This window comes from Triplophysa dalaica, chromosome 14, assembly GCF_015846415.1.
Source record: "Triplophysa dalaica isolate WHDGS20190420 chromosome 14, ASM1584641v1, whole genome shotgun sequence".
In the NCBI taxonomy this organism is placed as follows: Eukaryota; Metazoa; Chordata; class Actinopteri; order Cypriniformes; family Nemacheilidae; genus Triplophysa; species Triplophysa dalaica.
Window position 1 is genome coordinate 6,131,266 of NC_079555.1, and position 19,973 is coordinate 6,151,238.

A 19,973-nucleotide genomic window follows, 5' to 3' on the forward strand; every position below is an offset into this window, starting at 1 on the left:
AGTCATATATTTCTTTTCTTCAAGACTTGCATAACTTCTTGAAGTTAGTTACATAAAAATGTAGATTGGTCTAAATAAAATCTAAAAGTAAGACTGATTAGTCCTGAGAATAGTTGTTAAGACACTGTCTTGATTTTGCGGCTCTGTTAATGCAACTGGCCCCTGGCTTAAGCTAAGCCTTTTCTGTGAAACTATGTTTACACTTTTGATGTTTTGTAACATAAAGACATAAAATATTCATATATGGTGTGTAAGTGCCAAATATGTTTTTGTGGCAAAGATCAGCCAAAAATAAAATAAAATCTGTCATCACTTATGTCAATCAAAACCTGTGTATGTCTCTTGTGTAAAAGTATCTTTCTACTGTGGAACACAAATTTAGAGATTTTGTTAAATGTTTCTATGGTTTTGTGTCCATACAATGCAAGTCAATGTGGGCCTGTTACCAACGTTCTTCAAAATATCAGTTTATAATGGGTTGGATTGACCTGACAGTGAGTAAATTATGAAATATATGCATAAAATATTTCCTTTGATCAATTTGATCAGGACCAGGACATATTAGTGTATTCCGTTTGTCGTAAATTGTAAATAACTTCATACCTTACAAACTAGCTTGAACTGATTAATGTCTGTAACAGCTATTTTATGGTCCAAATCAGCTTCAATGCATGCAGTCTAAATTTAAAAATACATGCAGAAACAAACAATTTAACTAATACTAGAATCCATCAAAGGAGAAAATGAAGAACAAAAGAACCTAAAAGCTTAAAAAAAAAGTTTGTTTCCAAATTGACTGTTTAATTTGTTATTATGTTATCGTGTTTTCAATGTATTTTATTGTGTTAGTTAGCTGTATTTTTTGTAAGTTATTATGGCTTAAATCAAAACAAACAAACTGCAGTTTGATTGATTTTACTTGGAATGCACAATGAAAAACATGATTTCTGAAGAAAAAAAACGGAGTCATCTCATTTTGAAACCAAACTCTTCAAATACTCATCTAAAAATACATGAATTAACCAGATCCTCCATCAATCTGTTAAGTGGTCAGAAATAGCAAAACATGGATATGGATATGTTCTAATTACAGTCAGAAAAATAGAGGTTGTTTGGGGGGGGGGTGAGGAATCTTTGCATCGTCTCTTCAGAAGACTTCCTTTTTCTGTTCGCCTACTCTCGGTCTCATTAGCCCCTCATTAGCTAGGACAGGTGCAGCCGGCCAAAAGAGACACCCTAAGACCCTTATACCCCCCCAACCCAGCAAGTGAGTCGTGCTGTCAGCGCCCATTCTACTGATGTGAGATGTTTTCTTCCAATCAAAGCCTTCCACGGCTGCTTAGTGGGTGGGAACAATCTGTGAATAGTGGATGTTTTATTAGTGTAAAAAGAGAGTGGGAAGGTGGTCAATGTAATGACAAGCTCCTTTCTGCTGTCACTGTTGTCACATTAACACTTAATTATGATTGCTCAATACATCGAACCCCCTCACAGGAAGTGTGAGATAGCTCTCCCAAAAATGATGTCATAATTTATTCCTCCTCATATCATTCAAATTGAAGGACTTTCCTCAGTGGAACACAAAAGATATTTTGATAAATGTTTCATTGGTTTCATGTCCATGCAATTGAAGTCAATTGGGGCCAACGTTGTTTGGTTATACCAACGTTCTTCAAAATATCTTCTCTTGTGTTCCGCAGAAGAAAGAAAGTCTTACAGGTTTGAAATGACATCAGGGTGAGTGAATGATCATGAAATTTTAATCTTAATGAGAACTACTCCTTTAAATTTCACACATTTGTTATTTATTACGTTTATGTAAAGAAAACTTTATTATTTTCATGGAAAACCAAATCTCTTTCTCAAAGTAAACATATATACCAACGGAAATGCCAAGTATCCATTCATTCCCAAATCAAAATGGCAAAGTAGTGAAGTAGGCACTTTTATATTATCTTTTTTCAAGATATTTAACTAAGTAGAACCACACGGACGTAGTTAACACAATCAAACTGAGGTTCAAACCACATCAGGTTAATGTAGTCCTTCTGTTAATAATACTTTATCTCTCATCACTTGGTCAAGTTTTGGCGAGTTTGCTGCAATCACTCATTGTAAGGAGCCAGTTTGAGGCGAGGGATGATATTCATGGACTGTAGCTCCTGGAAGAGCAGTTTGCAGGCATATGGAATTCGTAGAGACGACACATGACATGAAGACTTGCAGTAATGGCACCTGCGACACAAAGATAAAGAAAGCCAAATCACTTGGGTGCATGTTACCTCGGACATGATTCACTATAGTGATATAGCGGTAAGCTGACAATTAAGGTGTATTTTACTGACCAGCCTGAATAACCCAGCAACCCACACTGTCCACACACATCCACCTCGAAAGCATCACTGGAGATCATCAGTCGCTCAAGCAGAAGCATGCTGGCGCCATAGCCAATCAGACAGTCTCTCTCCATCTCGCCCAATCGGAGACCACCATCTCTAGAACGTCCCTCGGTAGGCTGCCTGCGAAATTTATGCAACATTTTTAGCTTTTATCTGATCTAATTCAGCGAAAAGAGATCTTATTATTCCATGGTAAACTATTACAGCATAAAAATGTAAATTGCCTACGGACAACACAGTTTGACTTCACTCTAGATATGCAAGAAAGAGCAAAATAAAGGCTTGTATAGTAAACAAGGTAGGAAGTAAACATATGCTCCGTACCTAGTAAGCACTGCCCTTGGACCGCGCGCCCTAGCATGCATTTTATCTAGCACCATGTGCTTCAGTTTCTGATAATAAACTGGACCAAAGTAGATGTAGGCTTCTAGAGGCTCTCTGAAACAAAACCACAAATATAACAGAAACATATTAATGAACGTATGATTATTTCATATTTTTACCATCATGTCATTGCACACCTGTATACATTTCTTCATGTAGAGCACAAAAGATATTTTGAGGAACGTCAGTAACCAAACTACCTTATTGACTCGTACAAACACAACCACTCAAGATATCTTCTTCAGTGTTCCGAAGATGATAGAGTCATAAAAATTTTAAACAACTTGAGGGAGAATGATTACTATCCCTTTAAAATCAGACCATTCTGAAAGTGTCAGAATTGTTTCCACTGGTTGTGTATTCATGCAAAAAGAACAGCTTTTTACCCTGTGATGCCAGAGGTGACGTAATCCTTGCCCTGATAGTTGTATCCATAGCGGATAAGATCCTCACACACGTCCTTCACTTTACTGCCCCCAAAAGCAGTGCCATAGTGAAAACGGCCATCCAGCACCCCTGCTTTACCAGCCAACAGCTCAATCAGCTTTCCAACCTAATACACAAAAAAACAAGCTATATTTTACACTTGTTTACCACATTCCAAAAAAATATCAAGCATTACCATAGGAGTCATTTTTTGTGTTAACTTTTTTTGTTTGCTTCCTGTTAGATGCCATAGCGGGAAAGTGCAAACGTTTCTCTTTGCAAACATAAAAAGTCAGTACAGATTTTCTGATGGAAAGTGAAGTTGTCTCCGTTTTCCTTTCCTGACACTGCAGCTGGTGAATCCGAGTGTGACATCATGTCGAGGTCACGCACCACTGCACGACAGTGGCCTTTACAGAGGTCACTCGCAGAAAGGGCCGGAAGATCTTTGACCCCAGTCTGTCATTGAGAGGAATCTTTTTCTCGCCTCAAACTATTTCCTATATAATATCCTGCTGTGTTCACCCAAACACAGTTCAAATTTAGCAACAGCGAAGGAACGAGAGTTTTACTGAGGTGCTTATTCTGAACTTCTGCTGTCCTGATGTTAGAAGTGAGGTAGTCTATTTCATACATTCCAACAAAACCAAAGATTTAGTGAGTGGATGCAATCTTTGCTTTTTTAAACTATTATCCATGTAAAGATAAGGATGTACAGTAAACAGAGATGTCAATAAAAAGGCATACGTTGGATTGAAGCTTAGTTCTTAAAAATATCAGGGTCAAAATGTAAGAGAAAAAAAATCTCTTAATGCATGGACCTTTTTATGCTGTGCTATATAAAATATACTCAATGAATACCAGAAGGCCATTATGCATTCCTTATCTCACAACATTTTTAAATGTGAACAAACAAAATCATTATAAGATAAGATAAACGTAATTATCTGATAAGGGGACGGGCTTACAGTCATTCTGGAGGGATAACCGTGAGGATTCATGATGATATCAGGGCAGATGCCCGTGTCACAGAACGGCATGTCCTCTTGTGGAACGATCAGACCACACACACCTGTCATACAGAATAAATGCCATATGACACATACAATACTATTTCACAGATCAAAAATTACAACAACAGCAAGATGTTCTGAATCTTTCACCCAAAAAATATTGAAGTTTTACTGACATTTCTAAATTGATAAATGCTACACAAAATGTTAATATCGTTTTATGTGATTTCCAACGAATGATGGATGAGAAAAAAAGACTTCCAAAGACGTCCAAAAGCAGAAGTATTCAGATTTGGTGGAGTGGAACCTTTGGAAATTCAGACTGAAAGATGTGGGCCAAAGCAAGTGAGTGAGAGTGTAAATGTTTGCCGAGGAGCTTCTCCCTCTTCTCGCAGCCAGAGCAAACAAATTATTGGGCCATTTGCAAGTGATAAAAAGTGAGAAGAACAGGGGCAGGAAGTGAGGAGAGGTGGTTAGTTGTACAGAGAGAAGGGGATTATATACCAATAGTTTCCCCTTTAGCACAGAGAGCTCACAGAAAGCTTCAACTGAGGAGAGGAACATACACATACTGTACTCAAAAGAAAAAAAACTACATCCTGGAATACCTAGGCAGTCATATTTCCATTTTATATAATTTATTGTTGATGGAGCAACAGTTTATCGCTAAATTTTAATTTTTGGAATTGTTTTTTTTGAAAGTCAATGAATTTGTGACGGATAAAATTAACATTCTTGACAAACCAAACACGTCCGTATCAAAGAATCATGTATTTAAAGTCCCAAAATAAACCTTAATAAAATAATTATACTAAACTATGCAAAAAAGCATATCACTTGACTCCAGCTTGTTTTATATTTACCCAAAAATCATATATTTTGCACATTATAATGCCCGTCAAAAATCTTGTCAGTATTTAAAAAAAATGGGAAATAAGTTTGATAAAAAGCTTTTTTCCAAAAGATATGTTACATTTAATTACCCCTTTATATATTCTGATAGATATATTTAAATATTTATATACACATATATATAATTGTTCTATGGTATGCTATAGAACATTTCAGACAGGAAGGGGAACTGGAATTACTTTATAGCCCGAAAATGGTTTGAATCAACTAATTAAACCTTGACAAGTTGAACTTCTGCAAACTACGGTTAAAAAACAAAATGAGCAGACATTCCCCCAGTTAATAGCAAACATTTAAAGACAAACCCATTAAAAGACACCCAAATAAGTGCCTAAAACATTATGCAGTAGGATTTTACAAGGAAAAGGGAGCAAGAGTAGTAGTTGAGAGAGAGAGAGAGCGGAGTTCCCATAGCACACATCCTCGGTGTTGTTTGTTTTGTTTGAGAGTGAATGATAAAAGAGGCATGAAATCAGTAAAGAAAAGCAGGACAGCAGTAAGGGTCCATGGCCCTCCATCACCGGCTGTACAGCCCCAGTGTGGCGGCTTGCACAATAGACCCTGCCAAGACAGCTGTGTGCGTATCAGAGTGTGTGTCTGTTTGTGTGTGTGCTTCGGTGTGTGTTTCGGTGTGTGTTTGGGTCACCGGTAAATAATTAACCTATCGTTCTCTGGTGACCGGATCTTATGAGGGTAGTAGAGAAGAGCAGGACAGGGGGCTTAAAATGATTAAGACAAAACTCCTGTGAAACTTGCTGAACGCCACTGGCTCTAAACCACCATGGGATGTCTTTAACAGACTTTTTTTCCACAACAAAAAGAAATAAGCAAATTTTAAGAAGCGATTTTAAGAACAACTTACTATGTTTGTAAAGAATCGTCTTATTTTTTGCCATTTAAACGCCACAAAAAACATAAAGGACATTGAAAATGGACCACTGCAAAACGTGCAGAAAGTCACACACCTCTTGACTTCTCCAAACGGGAACCTTTCGATAAAAGCCTACATCTAAACACACAAAAGACATTCAAGGCAACGGCAGAATCCTTTACAAACACAATTAGCTTCCTTGTGTTATCCCGATCCACCGACACTTGCCTGCTCCTTTTAATACCAAAAGCAGCTTTAAAAAGAGCAGTAAATAGCATCTCTGGCGGTTTGCGGCTAACCCCTCCCTGACCTCTCCTCACTGTCCCGTCCCGTGATGAGCGCCAGTGGACCACCTCCACTAATGAAATGAGTGAATTATGCATGGCGCCAGTTAACGCTCTGATTAAAACATCATACTGACCAGCTCACTCAGCGGAGGTGCTCAGAAACAATGGGGGCTGTAAACACTTTTTCCCAGGACCGCGCTGCTGTAATAAATTTGCATAGTCTGGCATGGGACAAAAAGCTAATTAATTGAAAAGCAGCCTGTTGAAGGGGGTGGGCGGGTTCAACCGAGATGGCACAGCATGGGTGACATGCATGTGCTAGCGAAAACACACCCAAACTTGGTTGCACACTTCAACAACAAGTGTCTTCCACTTGTATTACAATTGTCTAGAGTTCCATAGTCTGAATTTTGAAACATTTTGTTTATTTTTTCCTACAAAGCAAAGAAAGAATGGAACAGGAAGGGAGCTGCGTTACCTTTCTGGCCGTGCCGACTGCTGAACTTGTCTCCTATCTCTGGTCTGCGAGTCTGCCTTAGCAAGATCTTGATCAGAAAAGCATCCTCAGCATTGGAAGAGATCATCACTTTCTCAATATAAGAGTCTGTCACTCCTTTGTACCTACAGAAGCAAGAGCAATTTGGGTTTCTATTAAACAAACCAAAAACAAATTAGACTTAACGGGATCGTAAATGAATTCAAGCTGTTTATTAGTAAACAAACTGTTCCTTACGAGACTGGCACATCTCTGTATTGGGGTTGGCCTGGCAGGGCACTGCCCTCCAGTGGTGTTTGAGTGACGGTGGGCATAGACTTATTCACCAGTACCTGCTTGTTCTCGACCCGTTCACCTGCACAACACAGAACTTGTTACTTACAGATTTATATACTTTGATACCGATCATGTTTTCAAGATTCAGCTAAAACCGAGTTGCCAGCTTTACCAGGACAGCAGATGCCATCGGCATCCAGGATGTTGTGTCTCCAGATGGGCTTGCGTGTTTCTGCATCTAGCATGGGACCCATCACCTTGTCAAATGTTTGGTTAGTGTACCGCCTCAAGGTGCACTTAGCATTCTTGTACACCAGACATCTACCAAAGCCTAATAGAGAGGAAGAACAGAAGATTGCATTAAGGTTAATTAATAAACCTGTAATTATTAAAACTGAGTCATGTGACAAAGAATTCAGTTTTCTTTTAAGGTGTCACACAAAAAAGCTCTCCTACCTCTATCCAGAGAAGCCTTATTGAGAATCAGAGCATCTTCTATATCATACCCACTGTAGCTCATGACAGCCACTGTGGCGTTCTGACCCGCGGGCAGCTTTTCAAAGTCGATCAGCTCGATGGTCCTTGTCTTCACCATGGGCCTCTGTGGATACCCCAGCAGGTACATCAGGGTGTCTATACGGTTCCTCTGGTTATAGCCAATAGTACCTGTGTAGAAGATTATGAATCACACTGAAGCAGGAAGCGAAATATTTAAATACACATAAGGTTTTAAAATCAACTATATGTGAAGTCGCAAAATGACGAAAATAGGTGGTGTGTCTTTGAACATTGTATAATCTATCATTTGTATGACGTCAGATACATTACCAAATTAACATATTTTATCACAAATATTGAAATTAATTATTTTATTGACACAATGTTATTTTATTTTGAATTAATAAATGACAGCAGCTAGCTTCTGAAAACATAGTTTTCAATATCTAACAAGTCCTTAGTCAATGTTAAATAAATAGAGGTTATATTTTATAACATCCTATTTTTATAAGAATGTCAAATCAATTAATTGATTCCAAAATAAACATTTGTTTATATATAATATTATAATATATGAGCTTGAGTGAGTGTTTATATTGACATTTAAATACACAAAATACATGTTTATATTTAAGAAATACGTGTAATATATCTTTATTTTAAACATGATATACTTTAAATAGATTAAACTGATGTCTATAAATATTATATATATATATTATATACATACATATGTAAACTATATACAATTAGAAATACACAAAGATTTATTGATATTTTTTAAATAAACACATTTATTATTTACAAAATTATTTAAAGTGTTTCTAAACACCACATGATGTGACATCCCCACATGACATGAACCTTAGCTGGGTATTCACAGACGGTCTCAAATAAAATCAACAACTATGAGTATGCTTTTTGACACATTGCTCTGTTTGTTTGGGCTGGTGTCGGCAGTGTCAGAATATCTCTGAGTTGGATGTTTAGCATGACAGGGATGGTTCGGTGAGTTTATAGTATAAAAGCCGCCGTCCCTCGGGACCTTGACATTTGTCAAATGCTATTACTCCGCAATCAGGGTACAAGCACGCAGTGTGTTATAATAGGTCTGGGGCCACACAAACAGATTTGCACATGTATGGGGCTGTCCTTCCAGAAAAAAGAAGACAAGGCAGAGGATATTGGGCCAAATATAGTTGCAGTCTCAGAGGTTTTGTAATGGGGGTGGTGGTGAGGAGAGGTTTAAGTAGTTTTGGTAACCAGGGCAGCAGAGTGTGCTCTCTCTCTCTCTCTCTCTTGCGCAGCTGAGCACACTAACCCTGCTACACACACTGAGTTCAGGACACAATGAATGTCTAATGACACTCAGAGACAGTGGCAGGGAAAGGCCTCCACACACAAAAGGACGTCCACGCAAGCAGGCCATGTTTGATGTCCACATACGTACAAAATGGGGTGTGTGTCTCAAATAACAGTCTGAATAAATGAATGAGTGAATGGGAGTGTGTGTGTGCATTTGTAAACGCAATCGGCCCTCCAGGATGTTTGGAGATGAAGCTTGTGCTTTTGGAGATGAGGGGTCTTACCCATAGCCTGCTTGCCCATAGCACACTGGTAGGTGTTTCTGGGGGACTGGTTGTGATGGGGGTAAGGAATCAAACCAGCACAGACCCCCAGCAGCGTAAAGGGTTCAATCTCCAAATGGGTTGTGTCCCTGAAAACACACACATGTACAGGACTGCTAAAAAATTCTGTACAACCTCAAACAAAAGTGGCCCCCAAAAGTATTAGTCACACTTATGTATTAATGCCACTGCATTAGATATAAAAAAAGAAACCATGTGACAAGTTTCATTTACATTCAGATGCTTTTATTCAAAGCGACTTACAAACGAGAGTGCATATAACATTTTGTTACCTAATAAATAATTAATTTGTTTTTAAAAGAATCAAATAAAAATAAAAATAAAAGTTCTTGTTTTTTATTTAATACAACATGTCCATAGGTAATGTGATGAACTTGTGGATTTGAATACTGAATAAATCATACATGCACCAAAATAACCCAAAGTTGGATTGTAGGATTACAGAATAAAATGGAAAAAATCCTGAAAGACAAAGGGTGTTTTGGTGTCTTGCATCAGTTTGCTGATGTCACTTTGAGATAAGTTTTTTTAACTTTCTTGTCTAAATACTTTTTGAGAACACTGTAAATTCAGATTTGCGAGCCGAGAAGTACTTACTTTTTGATCATATCCTCATAAAGAGCAATAGTACAGTCATTTTCCTCATTCACATCCAGATACTCCACCAGACTTTCGTGAAGGAAGTCCTCGAAACTTCTACAGGCACAAGAGAATTTGAGAAAAAGTGGTTAATGCCACTAATTCCATCACACAGAAGGCTTCACATCTGAATACTGTACTCTCCATTCAAATGCATGAAACTATCCAATATTGATCCGCTTCAAACGCACCTGTATCCCTGAGACAACTCCTCAATGTGTTTGTTCTTCACAGCCGGCTGTCCGTTCTTCACAATGATGTAGGGTCTGTGAGGAGTGCACAGAATGCATTACAAATGGCACTGTGTTTACTTCTTAACAGGGAATGTTTGCTACAGTTACATAATTCTTTATTTATCAAACCCAAAAAGTTCAGTTCCTTTATCTCTGTCTGCCAAATCTATACATGAACCTTAATGTATTTCATCCGTGTTTTTTGATACCTGCACAATCGCCCCCCATCAGATGAGATGTAGACGCAGCGGTCGGTCAGATTGGTTGAGATGGATACAAACTCGTTAATAAAACCGGCTCGTCTCATGAGTCTGAAGGTGTAGACTAGCTTTTGATGGTCTCTGATGACCCCAAGTATGTTACCTGAAGTAGACCCAACAAAAAAAGGAATATTGTGCATTTTAAAATGTTGTTCCTTATTTATTTTATTTAAAAGGTAAACAAGTGAGAGAAAATAAAGCCTATTCATATTTTAATTATGCAACATCTGTATAATACAAGGAAAAAGTTTTGGCTTGTTTGAGCAATACGAGAGACCCACCATGGTGCACAAACAGGCATGAAGCTGTATGACTCATTATGGGATGTATGCGTTTGTGGATTAATTTTGGAGGGATTGAATTTATTTATGCATTGACACCTGCTGTGTTTGTTAATTAATTAGCCGCAGTGGCAGACTGTGTTATTTGTAACTTATCTGCGCTCTGAAAAATACATTTACATGAATAAATTAGCGGGGCGAGTTGACATGACATTAAAAGGTAATCAATGGCACACCCTTTGGTAGCTGCAGAATGGAAAAAGTTAATTGAATTTCATTGGGTGGCTAAAAAGTTAAAGAACAGCATGTGTTCATGGGAATAGCAGCGTGTCTGTGTGTACAGATACCGTTGAGGAAGACCAGGAAGACGCTGGGGTAGGACAGCTCCTCTCCGCATAGAAGGTTGATGTCCTCCACTCCCAGGTTGAAGGCCAGTTTGATGATGGGACCGTCTTCCATGTCAGTGGTGATGTGCGTCATCAGAGCCAGATTTTTTACCAGACCACAAGCCTAGACAACCATGATACAGAAATCTAAATTTAGTAATGGTTATCAATCTAGGGGACAGGGTAGCCCTAGGCCGATATGATTGCATCATTGTAGAAATACAATAACAAACGCAGTAATAATTATATATTTTTTAGTAATGAAATTATACAATTATTAGATTTTTATATTTTGATACGTTGATCTAAGCACTGGTGTGTAATTGGGTCAATTGCAATATAATATACATAACTATGTCTTCAGCGTTGTATGAAGACCTTACATAATGAAGCGTTATTTTTGCTACGAAAAAGAGCAATTCCCAAATGCACCACTAGATGCCGCTAAATTTCATTCACTGGACCTTTAAAAAAATGTCAATTGAATTAGAAATTTGATCAAATTTCCACTTAAAAATCTTTAGCCATTTGTGCCTGCAAGAGTCAATCACACCAAATTTCACAGTACCAACTGATGATTTATGGAACACGGTGTTGTGATGGTGAGAAACACTGACCTCTCCTTCAGGTGTGTCTGAAGGGCACAGCATCCCCCACTGGGAGGGCTGGAGGGAACGGGGACCGCTGACTTTTCTGGTTTTCTCAAACTGAGAAGAGATCCTGGTCATCATGCCAAGGGCTGAGATGAAGGAGAGACGAGAGAGAACCTGAGTCACGCCCTGTCTGTCCATCTTAAATCTCTTCAGAGACCAGTTCCCCTGTTCAGAAAGATACATGAAAGAAGCAAAGATAATTGTATTGTTCAACTGTATTTTACTTAACATGGTTGACTTTAATGTTGACTTTTGTGTAATTGAATTATGAAAACATTTTAATTATAAAAAAATTGTGTACAAGGTATATTTTTGTATCATTTTATTTGGTCATTTGAAACACGTGTTCTCAGGTCTGAATTTTAAATGGGTCTATAAGCTACATTTGCCAATGTAAGTCTGGTTGTTCTTACAGTAGAGATGGCGTTGACCATGCCGTTGGTGATCTGGTCCTGTCTCATGTGTTTGACCACATCAAACTGTGCCGCTCTCTGCTTGGGGATGACCTGGTCTGCGATCTTCTTCAGCTCAGAGTTAAATTTCTTGAACAGATCCTCAAACAGCAGGGACAGGAGCTTGACAGACACAAACATCAGAAAGGTGAGTCATTACAAGTCGATTCTCTGAAACGATTCATCAGAGCAAACAAGCACCCGGCAACAAAAACAAATCGAAACCCATGAATAATATTATCTTGGCAGCGCAACACGACATCACAGATTTGTTTTCCATTAATTAGCACATCAACAGAACCAGGAACAAAAAAGAACAGCCAATGGATGACTTCATCTCCAGCTGAATCCAAGTGCCCCATGTTTCCAGATAAGTTGTTTTATTACTTCATCTGGCTATAAAACTCCCTCTCTTTGTCTTATCCCAGATTTAATAAACAGGTGTTTCCACGCTTTGATAAATTTGACCTGGCCTCTCATTCACAGAGTTCCCTCAATAGAAGCCCCCTCCCCTTCTGCGTCAAATCTGCACACACAAAAAACATCCTTACTAAAATTAATAAAGAAATTAAGCTTCCACATCCCAGCCAGTCAATTAGCTGAATGTCAGAACCGTGATTGAGGAGAAAAAAGATCGGAGGGCTTGCATGTGCATGTAAAGCCGTGCTGAAAGGGTTCCTGTCACTCACACGTAAACACACAAACATCGCCCGCATCAGTGCTGGTGGGGGGAAATTAAAGGACTTAAGACAGCAGTAATTACATTATCACAGTCGGGCCGCTGGATTAGCTCAATCGCTCCAGTCAAGGCGGCTATTCTTTTGTCATAGCCGGGCTAAATTATAATAAAGAAGAGAAATCCCAGAGTTTGGCTGGGCTGCGTTCGGGAGCCGTTGTGGCAAATCTCGCCCGCAACAAAAGCGGGTCGGTTGGGAAAGCAGAAGCATGGGGCCGCGGACGAAACAAAGCGTTGAGAAAATAATAAAGGTATTATAATGACAAAGGGTAGGTGAGGGATTGGGTGCCAGCCAGGCCTGTATCTGCTGGTGTTGGCACCTGATCAGTTTCATAAGAGAGCAAAGAGAAGCAGAGAAATTAGGATATGCTAGACATGAAGCTTTTAAAAAAACATATACACAATACGAAATCGGCCACACAGTACGGACAATCTCAAGAGATACTGAACAAGTATAATGCGCTCTAATCTTTATTTCAGAATCGTGCATGTTGCAAAAAAAGAGAATAAAAGAAATAGAAATAAACACTTGCATTATGATTATTAACGCCATGAGCTTCACGGGTCTGTCAAACATTCTTAATAGAATTAGAGGGCGTGTGAATGAAAAAAAGGCAGAGAGAGATGGATGGAGGAGGCTGATAGATGGATTTGAAGACGGCCAGTTTCTCTGAAATTAATATTTAACGTTCCGCAAGTTCATCTATGCTTGAAGCAAGTAAAGGCTTGACGGGAACGATATCAGTCAGTGCAAGAAAGTAGCGGTCTGCTCACCTGTGCAGCACATCATATTAAATTAAAACTGACTGATTGGTGGTACAGCTAGACAGGGTTCAAGAAGTGCCGCACCCTCAGTAATGTGTGGGTTAAGTTTAAATCATTTTGTTTACATGTTTGTGGGGTTAATTTATTGGAAATGTATTCTGTTCTTTTTCTAGTCTAAGGTGCACATTAGATTGGAAGAAAGACACCAGTCATTTTCATCTTTTTACTTTATTTAGAAGTTGTGTTAATCCTCATACCTTTGACTCTGGGTTCATGGCTGCAGCATGGTTCTGGGGGGCGGAGTCTAAGAGGGTGTGCGTTTTTTCTGTTTCCCTTTTTATTTGATCCTCACTAATTATGGGTAAAGTAGGCTTGGTGCATTTATGAGGTTTGTAGGTGGGTTTGTGTTATGTGTTGGGTAAATGGTTTATTCTTGTTGTTGCGTTGGGTATTAGTTTCACTTATTGTGAGATCAAATTATTTACTTTGATGTAAAATCATTTATTTAACTTGTTTGTTAATTATGGTTTAGTTTTACTGTTTATTTATATGAATTTCAATTGTCACCCATTTAGTTAAATTGGTTTGATCCTCTGGGTAGAAAAGGCTGCCTCTCTGTGTTTTTTGGGAGTACTGGCTGGGCCCCTCCGTGAGGTGTATGGTGTATGGCAATTCATAATAAAGAAGTTTTTGTAGAAATGCAAGCATTGTCTCCTGCTTTTCTGGTCACGTCCCCACAGTCTTTCTTAGCGATATATAGGTAACAGAAAATTTTGGATAGATAAAATATCAGATCCAGCAACAAATGTAAGCGTCCAAATGTTGCCGAGCATTTATTTGTAAATTCTAGACTTATGGCCCCTCATCATCATTTAGAAGAATCATACAGAGGTTGTGTAACCTGTAAGAAGTTTACTTAAAAGTCAGAGAGACCCAAATACCTGGCCAGCCAACTCCAGACGCTTGTTTCCATAGTAATCGCGATCATCCACCTTGTTGTCTCCTTGCGCAAGAATCACTCTGCGTACCATCACAGCGAGGTAAATACACTTGGCTCGAAAGTTAAACTCCTTCACCTGGGAGACGTTAAAGCATGAAACATCACTTTACAAGAACAGATCCAACAAACTCATTCTCAGGTTTATAGGAGCATGAAGAAAATAATTAAGGAAAAATAAAGTGCTATCTAGGGTGGGAGTAGACCAGGCGGCTCATTTTGATTGACATACAGGTACGTGGGTGAGGACAGTAGAGGCGAGAAGCTCTCGGGCTTCCTCCATCTTGGTTTTCTTGGGGCCGCCCCACATGCGCTGACGCCTTACTTTATTCCCAATGTACTTCAGCGCCTGAAAGTAAAAAATAAATGTGCATATTTACAATGCAACTAGGGCTTGTATTTGTGTGTATTTATATAGACTTTAAGTCACAGTGCATTTAAAAACGACAATGGCTATTTTTTCATGAAAAATTGCAGCATTTATTGTAAATAGTTTATCAATGTGGGACATTCTTTTTTTCAATTTGTGTTCCCTTATATTCTTTGGTTAAAGTCTGAAATACAAATCCTTCCTGTAATGACAATCCATCTAAAATGACATTGGTTAGACGGCTTGGGCGGAGCATCCGTTAACTCCTCCACTTCAACTGTCAGTCTGCAGCCAGATTTTATACATCCAAATTGCAGAGAAAGATGAAAGAGACAGGCTCTATTTTTCTCATTAGAAAACTCGGAAATGCGTCAAAATACGGAAGTAAAAACGATCACAACTTCAGATTCACCGGGACTTTAAAGAAGTAAAAAAATGTTTTCCAGGCGTATTTTAATAAGATACAAAATATAAAATCGAAACATTTAATCTGGAGTGACTGAGCTCATGTAGGGTTCACTGACTCTCTAAAGGGGTCTCATTGAACAGGACCCCACATTCTCCTCAGATACATGCAGCACACACACACCTGAGTCAGCTACTTGTTCTACTAAAGCGGTCAAAGGTCACAGAGAGTAGGCTTTTCCTTTAGACCACCCACTTGGAGACACAAGACGATGTGTAAGACACAATAACATTCAGCATATCATTTATCTCATATAATTCAAATGTTAAAATTGTACTAGTAAGTTTAAAGGGTATTATGTTACAGTAAATTAGAATATAAAAAAATATATAAAAAAGTTGTACCACACTTTTTTTTTACAAAACGTAAGATTTACGTTGAAATATTCAGATACATTTTATTTACGATATTTCATGTTAAAATGTTCATTATCAAGGGAAAGTGCTTGTTTTAAGTGCTGTAACCAGCCACCAAGTTTTTGATAAGTGTAAATGTAATTTATTTCTTAACTTAACTTAAGTTAAGTTTAAAGACAGTAGTTCAATAAAAATAAATTTGTAAAGTTAAAAATTTCTATATTGTTTATCAATGAAAATCAAGTCACAAAATGATCAAAATGCTGTTTATAGGGTTCTTGTCAAACGTCAGATGACCAAACCGGAAAACAGACTGAGATGGCATATATAAATTAATTTAATAAAAGACACCTACTTAACCAAAAATATTCAAAAGATCTCAACCATGAATTTCCTTTTAAATCATACCAGGCACTCAATAGAGCCTTCAATGTCCTTCAGTCCAAAAAAACATCTGGTCCACAATTTTTGTAATGCAATTAGCTTGACTGCCCCTAGTGGTCATAGCAAGTAATACGGCTGACAATTCTTTATCACAAATAACACACCTTTTCTAATTGAGATCTGCTCTGGTCAATTGGGGTACACATGTAGGCTCATTAGCAGATATTTGATGAGGCTCACATAATGTCACAACCACGTAAACAGGCATTCAAGTCTGCTCAGACCGGTTGCTAGGATGCAGATATGGCGTCTGCTTGAACCATTGGCTACTACCATGAATACATCTCAGATACAACACACAGAACCTTTGTACATCTTAGTAAAGTTAAAAAATGACTCACTGAAGTCCTAAATTTAGATTAACTTGATATTACTTATGGGTTAACAATGTTTTTGGCATATGCTGTATTTACATGCAGTGCAAAGCCCTCAAAATTACATAATAAAAAACAAAGAGGGTTTTTGGGGTACCTGAGTTTGAGTGAATATTTGGGCCTTCTGACACTCCTCCAAACTGGGGGCAAAAGCAGCCATGACGTGTTCTTCTGTGCCAATCATCTGAACTATCTCCTGATCGCTCTCTACTCCCATTGCCTGATGCAAGACAAAGAGTTCAGTACTGAATAAAGTGCCTAGTTCAGCAAGCAATATAGGAAATACAAAAAAAGTGACAGTTTATGCGAAACAGTATAAAAAACATGCAAGCACATCCACATTCACATCTTTTGTCAGCTGCTTTGGATAAATGTATCAATGTAAAAGTATACCCAATTTCATATTGCACAAAATAACAAACACTGTTTGAAGATATTAAACCCAAAGTTTAGTGTATAAGACTCTGATCTATCGCTGAGGTGAGTGTGGTGCCACATGCCTCTATGACATTTATTTATGCTAATAGGGTTCTGTGGGAACAGGACTTGCTGGATCATGATTGTTAAAGGTCTCCGACATTTGGCACGGCTGCCGTGTTGCAAGAAAATCCTGGAGGAATGTTCTTTGGATGCACAAGTGCAAAGCAAACAACCTCAACAGTCAATTTACTTGGTTTTGTCCCTAACCAACCACAGCCATATGTTTAGAGAGGGTCTGGGCTAAGGGAATCAGGGCAACATCCGCCACAAGAGCATTCATTAAACATCTGTTTAATCTAATACTTCAGACTGTGAAAAGAGGAAATCTCAACTTGAAACATTTAAAGTAAATACAAGGCTTAAGCTAACACATGACAAATATGGACAGTTTGGAATGGCCTTGCATTTTTTTTATTTTATATCTGAAACATAAATAGTAGTTATGATTTAAACACTTTTCACAACTTGTGTGATTTTTATTAATATGGATGTTTTTGGTATAAGCTCAAGGGCCCCTGAATTTTTCTTTTGTCATTGTCTGCCATCTGCTGGTTGAACGGAGACCTGTCACTGTTGTGCACGCAACAGTGTTTTTTAAAATCTCACCTTAAAGATTATGCCAATCGGTGCATCTTCAGAAAGAGTGTTGTGTTTTAGGTAAAAACGTCCCTGTTTTACAATCATGTTAGTTCTGCTCTTCTTCTCGTGAGTAGAGCTGTAAACCAGAGACAAAAAGATATACGAGGACTTTAAGGACCTATACATTCAAGTATAAATCATTTGTAGAGCTCCTGATTCAATAAAAGTTGCTTTAAGAGATATACTTTAAGAATATAAGAGCAAAGTCCTGCACCTGGTGACTGATGCTCCCACAGCACCCTTGCGATCTTGCTCCACGATGATGCGATTCTTGGACAACTGTTCTTGGATGAGAATGACCTTTTCTTGACCTTTCACAATAAAATAACCACCTGCCCAGAGAAACCCAAGAGCATGTGAGAAAACCATTTATATGCTGTGACCTGTTCCCACTCAAGTGAATTATTATTATCTGCTTGTCAGATAAACAGTCAAATGTCAATGTGATGGTGTCATCATTATGTACCTGGATCCAGGGGGCATTCGTTAAGCTTAGAGAACTCCATCGGGGTCTTTCCTGTCAAGACGCAGTTGGAGCTTCGCAGCATAATTGGCATCCTAAAAAAAGAGGTTACGTGTGTATTGAATTTCAAGCAGACGTAGTGAGGTTTGGTAAAGCTATAAACTCTATGTATTTTTAACTATAAACTACTACTCTGTGTAGTTACCTTCCAATGGGAAGAGCATTGCGGATGATTCTCTGGCTGCCTCTGGTGTACTCTATGTCCACAGTGATGGGAGCTGAATATGTCATATCTCTCAGACGACACTAGTGATCAAAATAAGACAATAAAAAACAAACAATGCATACAGACTTCAATTAGTGAAATAGTTGCTTTAAGATAAATAGAGGTTACCTCATGTGGAGACACGGGACGAGTTACATTAAAGCTTTCTTCAACATCAGGCATCCCAACATAGATATTGAGGTATCTAGAGAAGAATGATGGATAACAGATTACTGCGTGTTATAAAATGCATGAATATTTAGTGTATTTACAAAGCGTTCTTACTTCAGGTACCACATCGGGTCAGCATCGCTTGTAATCTTCTCATTTGCCTTCATGATCTTTTTAATCTGGTAAAATTTAGAAAAACAGTGGATATTATTCATATAAAACAAAACATAACACAAATAAACAAAACTGTGCTCTTATGGCTATCATTGGAAGCATATCCACTAAAACAAAAATTTTAAAGTCTACAAACCTCCACATTGATGAAATAATTGAATGAATCAATGTGCTGCTTCACTAAGCCTTTAACCTATTAAAGAAAATAGCATTACAAATGAATGACACTGAAGGCTGTAAATATACTAGGAGACAACATGATGTATTAATGTATTGATAACACGCACAAGAAGCAAAACAAAGAAAAGCATGCACAAGGGTACTTGACATTACAAGGGCATACATTTAAATATTTTAGGTTTTTGACTCTTGTTTGATATTTTATTGTTTGATAAGAATGTCATATTTAGGTTGAATTATGTTTGACGCTGCATATTTGCTTTTACCTTCAAAAAAGCTGGAAGCAGCTTCCACTTTTCCTGCAAAACAAAACGAGTCAGAAAATTGCATTTTAGGTTGTGACGCCTCTGATTTATGTACAATAATGTTAAGCTAACAATGATTTATTTGAACTTTGAGGGAAGACTGACAGATAAAGCTGACAGTGGCATGCTCGCTACAGTCTGAGCAGTATTCTCACCTCAACAGTATCGACGGGAGCAGCGAGCTCCTGGGGAGTCATCTCTCCAAACTCCTCCTGCAGCATTATGATGCTCTATTCAGACACTTATAAACCGAGAAGGTGAATAATTTTATACAGGTTAAGATACCATCATACACGCCATAACCCAGTGAAAAACATTAGGAACGGAAGTTTATCCTACACACGTGAAACGTGAGGTGTAACATCAAAAGCAGACCCCGGGTAATAACGCGTTGTCTATGGTTCCTACCACCGGCCACAATTGACGATTGACTGAAATGTTTTTAATTACTTTAAAATCTTCTAATCTGAATGTGTGTCCTTTAATAACTTCAAAAATAGAATTTTTTCAGTATATAAATTGTATTTATTTAAAAGACAAAAATTAAATGCTTTATTTTGGATTACTTACACCAAATAATAACACATATATTATTTGCATATAAATATATATTTCTTTAATAGACAACATAATTCCACTGTTACAATTGTGATATTCAATGGTTTTGATGAGT

At 38.0% G+C, this 19,973-nt stretch overlaps 1 protein-coding gene across 1 annotated transcript; it reads right to left on the minus strand.

Annotated features, from left to right (window-relative positions):
• Positions 1-899: 899 nt before the first annotated feature.
• On the minus strand, positions 900-19,644 carry polr3b (polymerase (RNA) III (DNA directed) polypeptide B). The gene is made up of 28 exons (XM_056765509.1): positions 19,456-19,644; positions 19,262-19,294; positions 18,952-19,008; positions 18,756-18,820; positions 18,600-18,675; positions 18,411-18,511; positions 18,209-18,300; positions 17,957-18,074; positions 17,710-17,818; positions 16,721-16,843; positions 14,846-14,962; positions 14,558-14,692; positions 12,077-12,238; positions 11,628-11,828; positions 10,972-11,134; positions 10,293-10,446; positions 10,042-10,116; positions 9,809-9,907; positions 9,152-9,279; positions 7,521-7,730; positions 7,237-7,395; positions 7,026-7,143; positions 6,771-6,913; positions 4,178-4,281; positions 3,170-3,336; positions 2,724-2,837; positions 2,346-2,519; positions 900-2,235 (listed from the first exon to the last, which is right to left on the minus strand). Exons 1-28 carry the CDS (start codon positions 19,519-19,521, stop codon positions 2,106-2,108), a joined length of 3,393 nt encoding a protein of 1,130 aa, XP_056621487.1. The 5' UTR covers positions 19,522-19,644; the 3' UTR covers positions 900-2,105.
• Between the last annotated feature and the right edge of the window lie 329 nt (positions 19,645-19,973).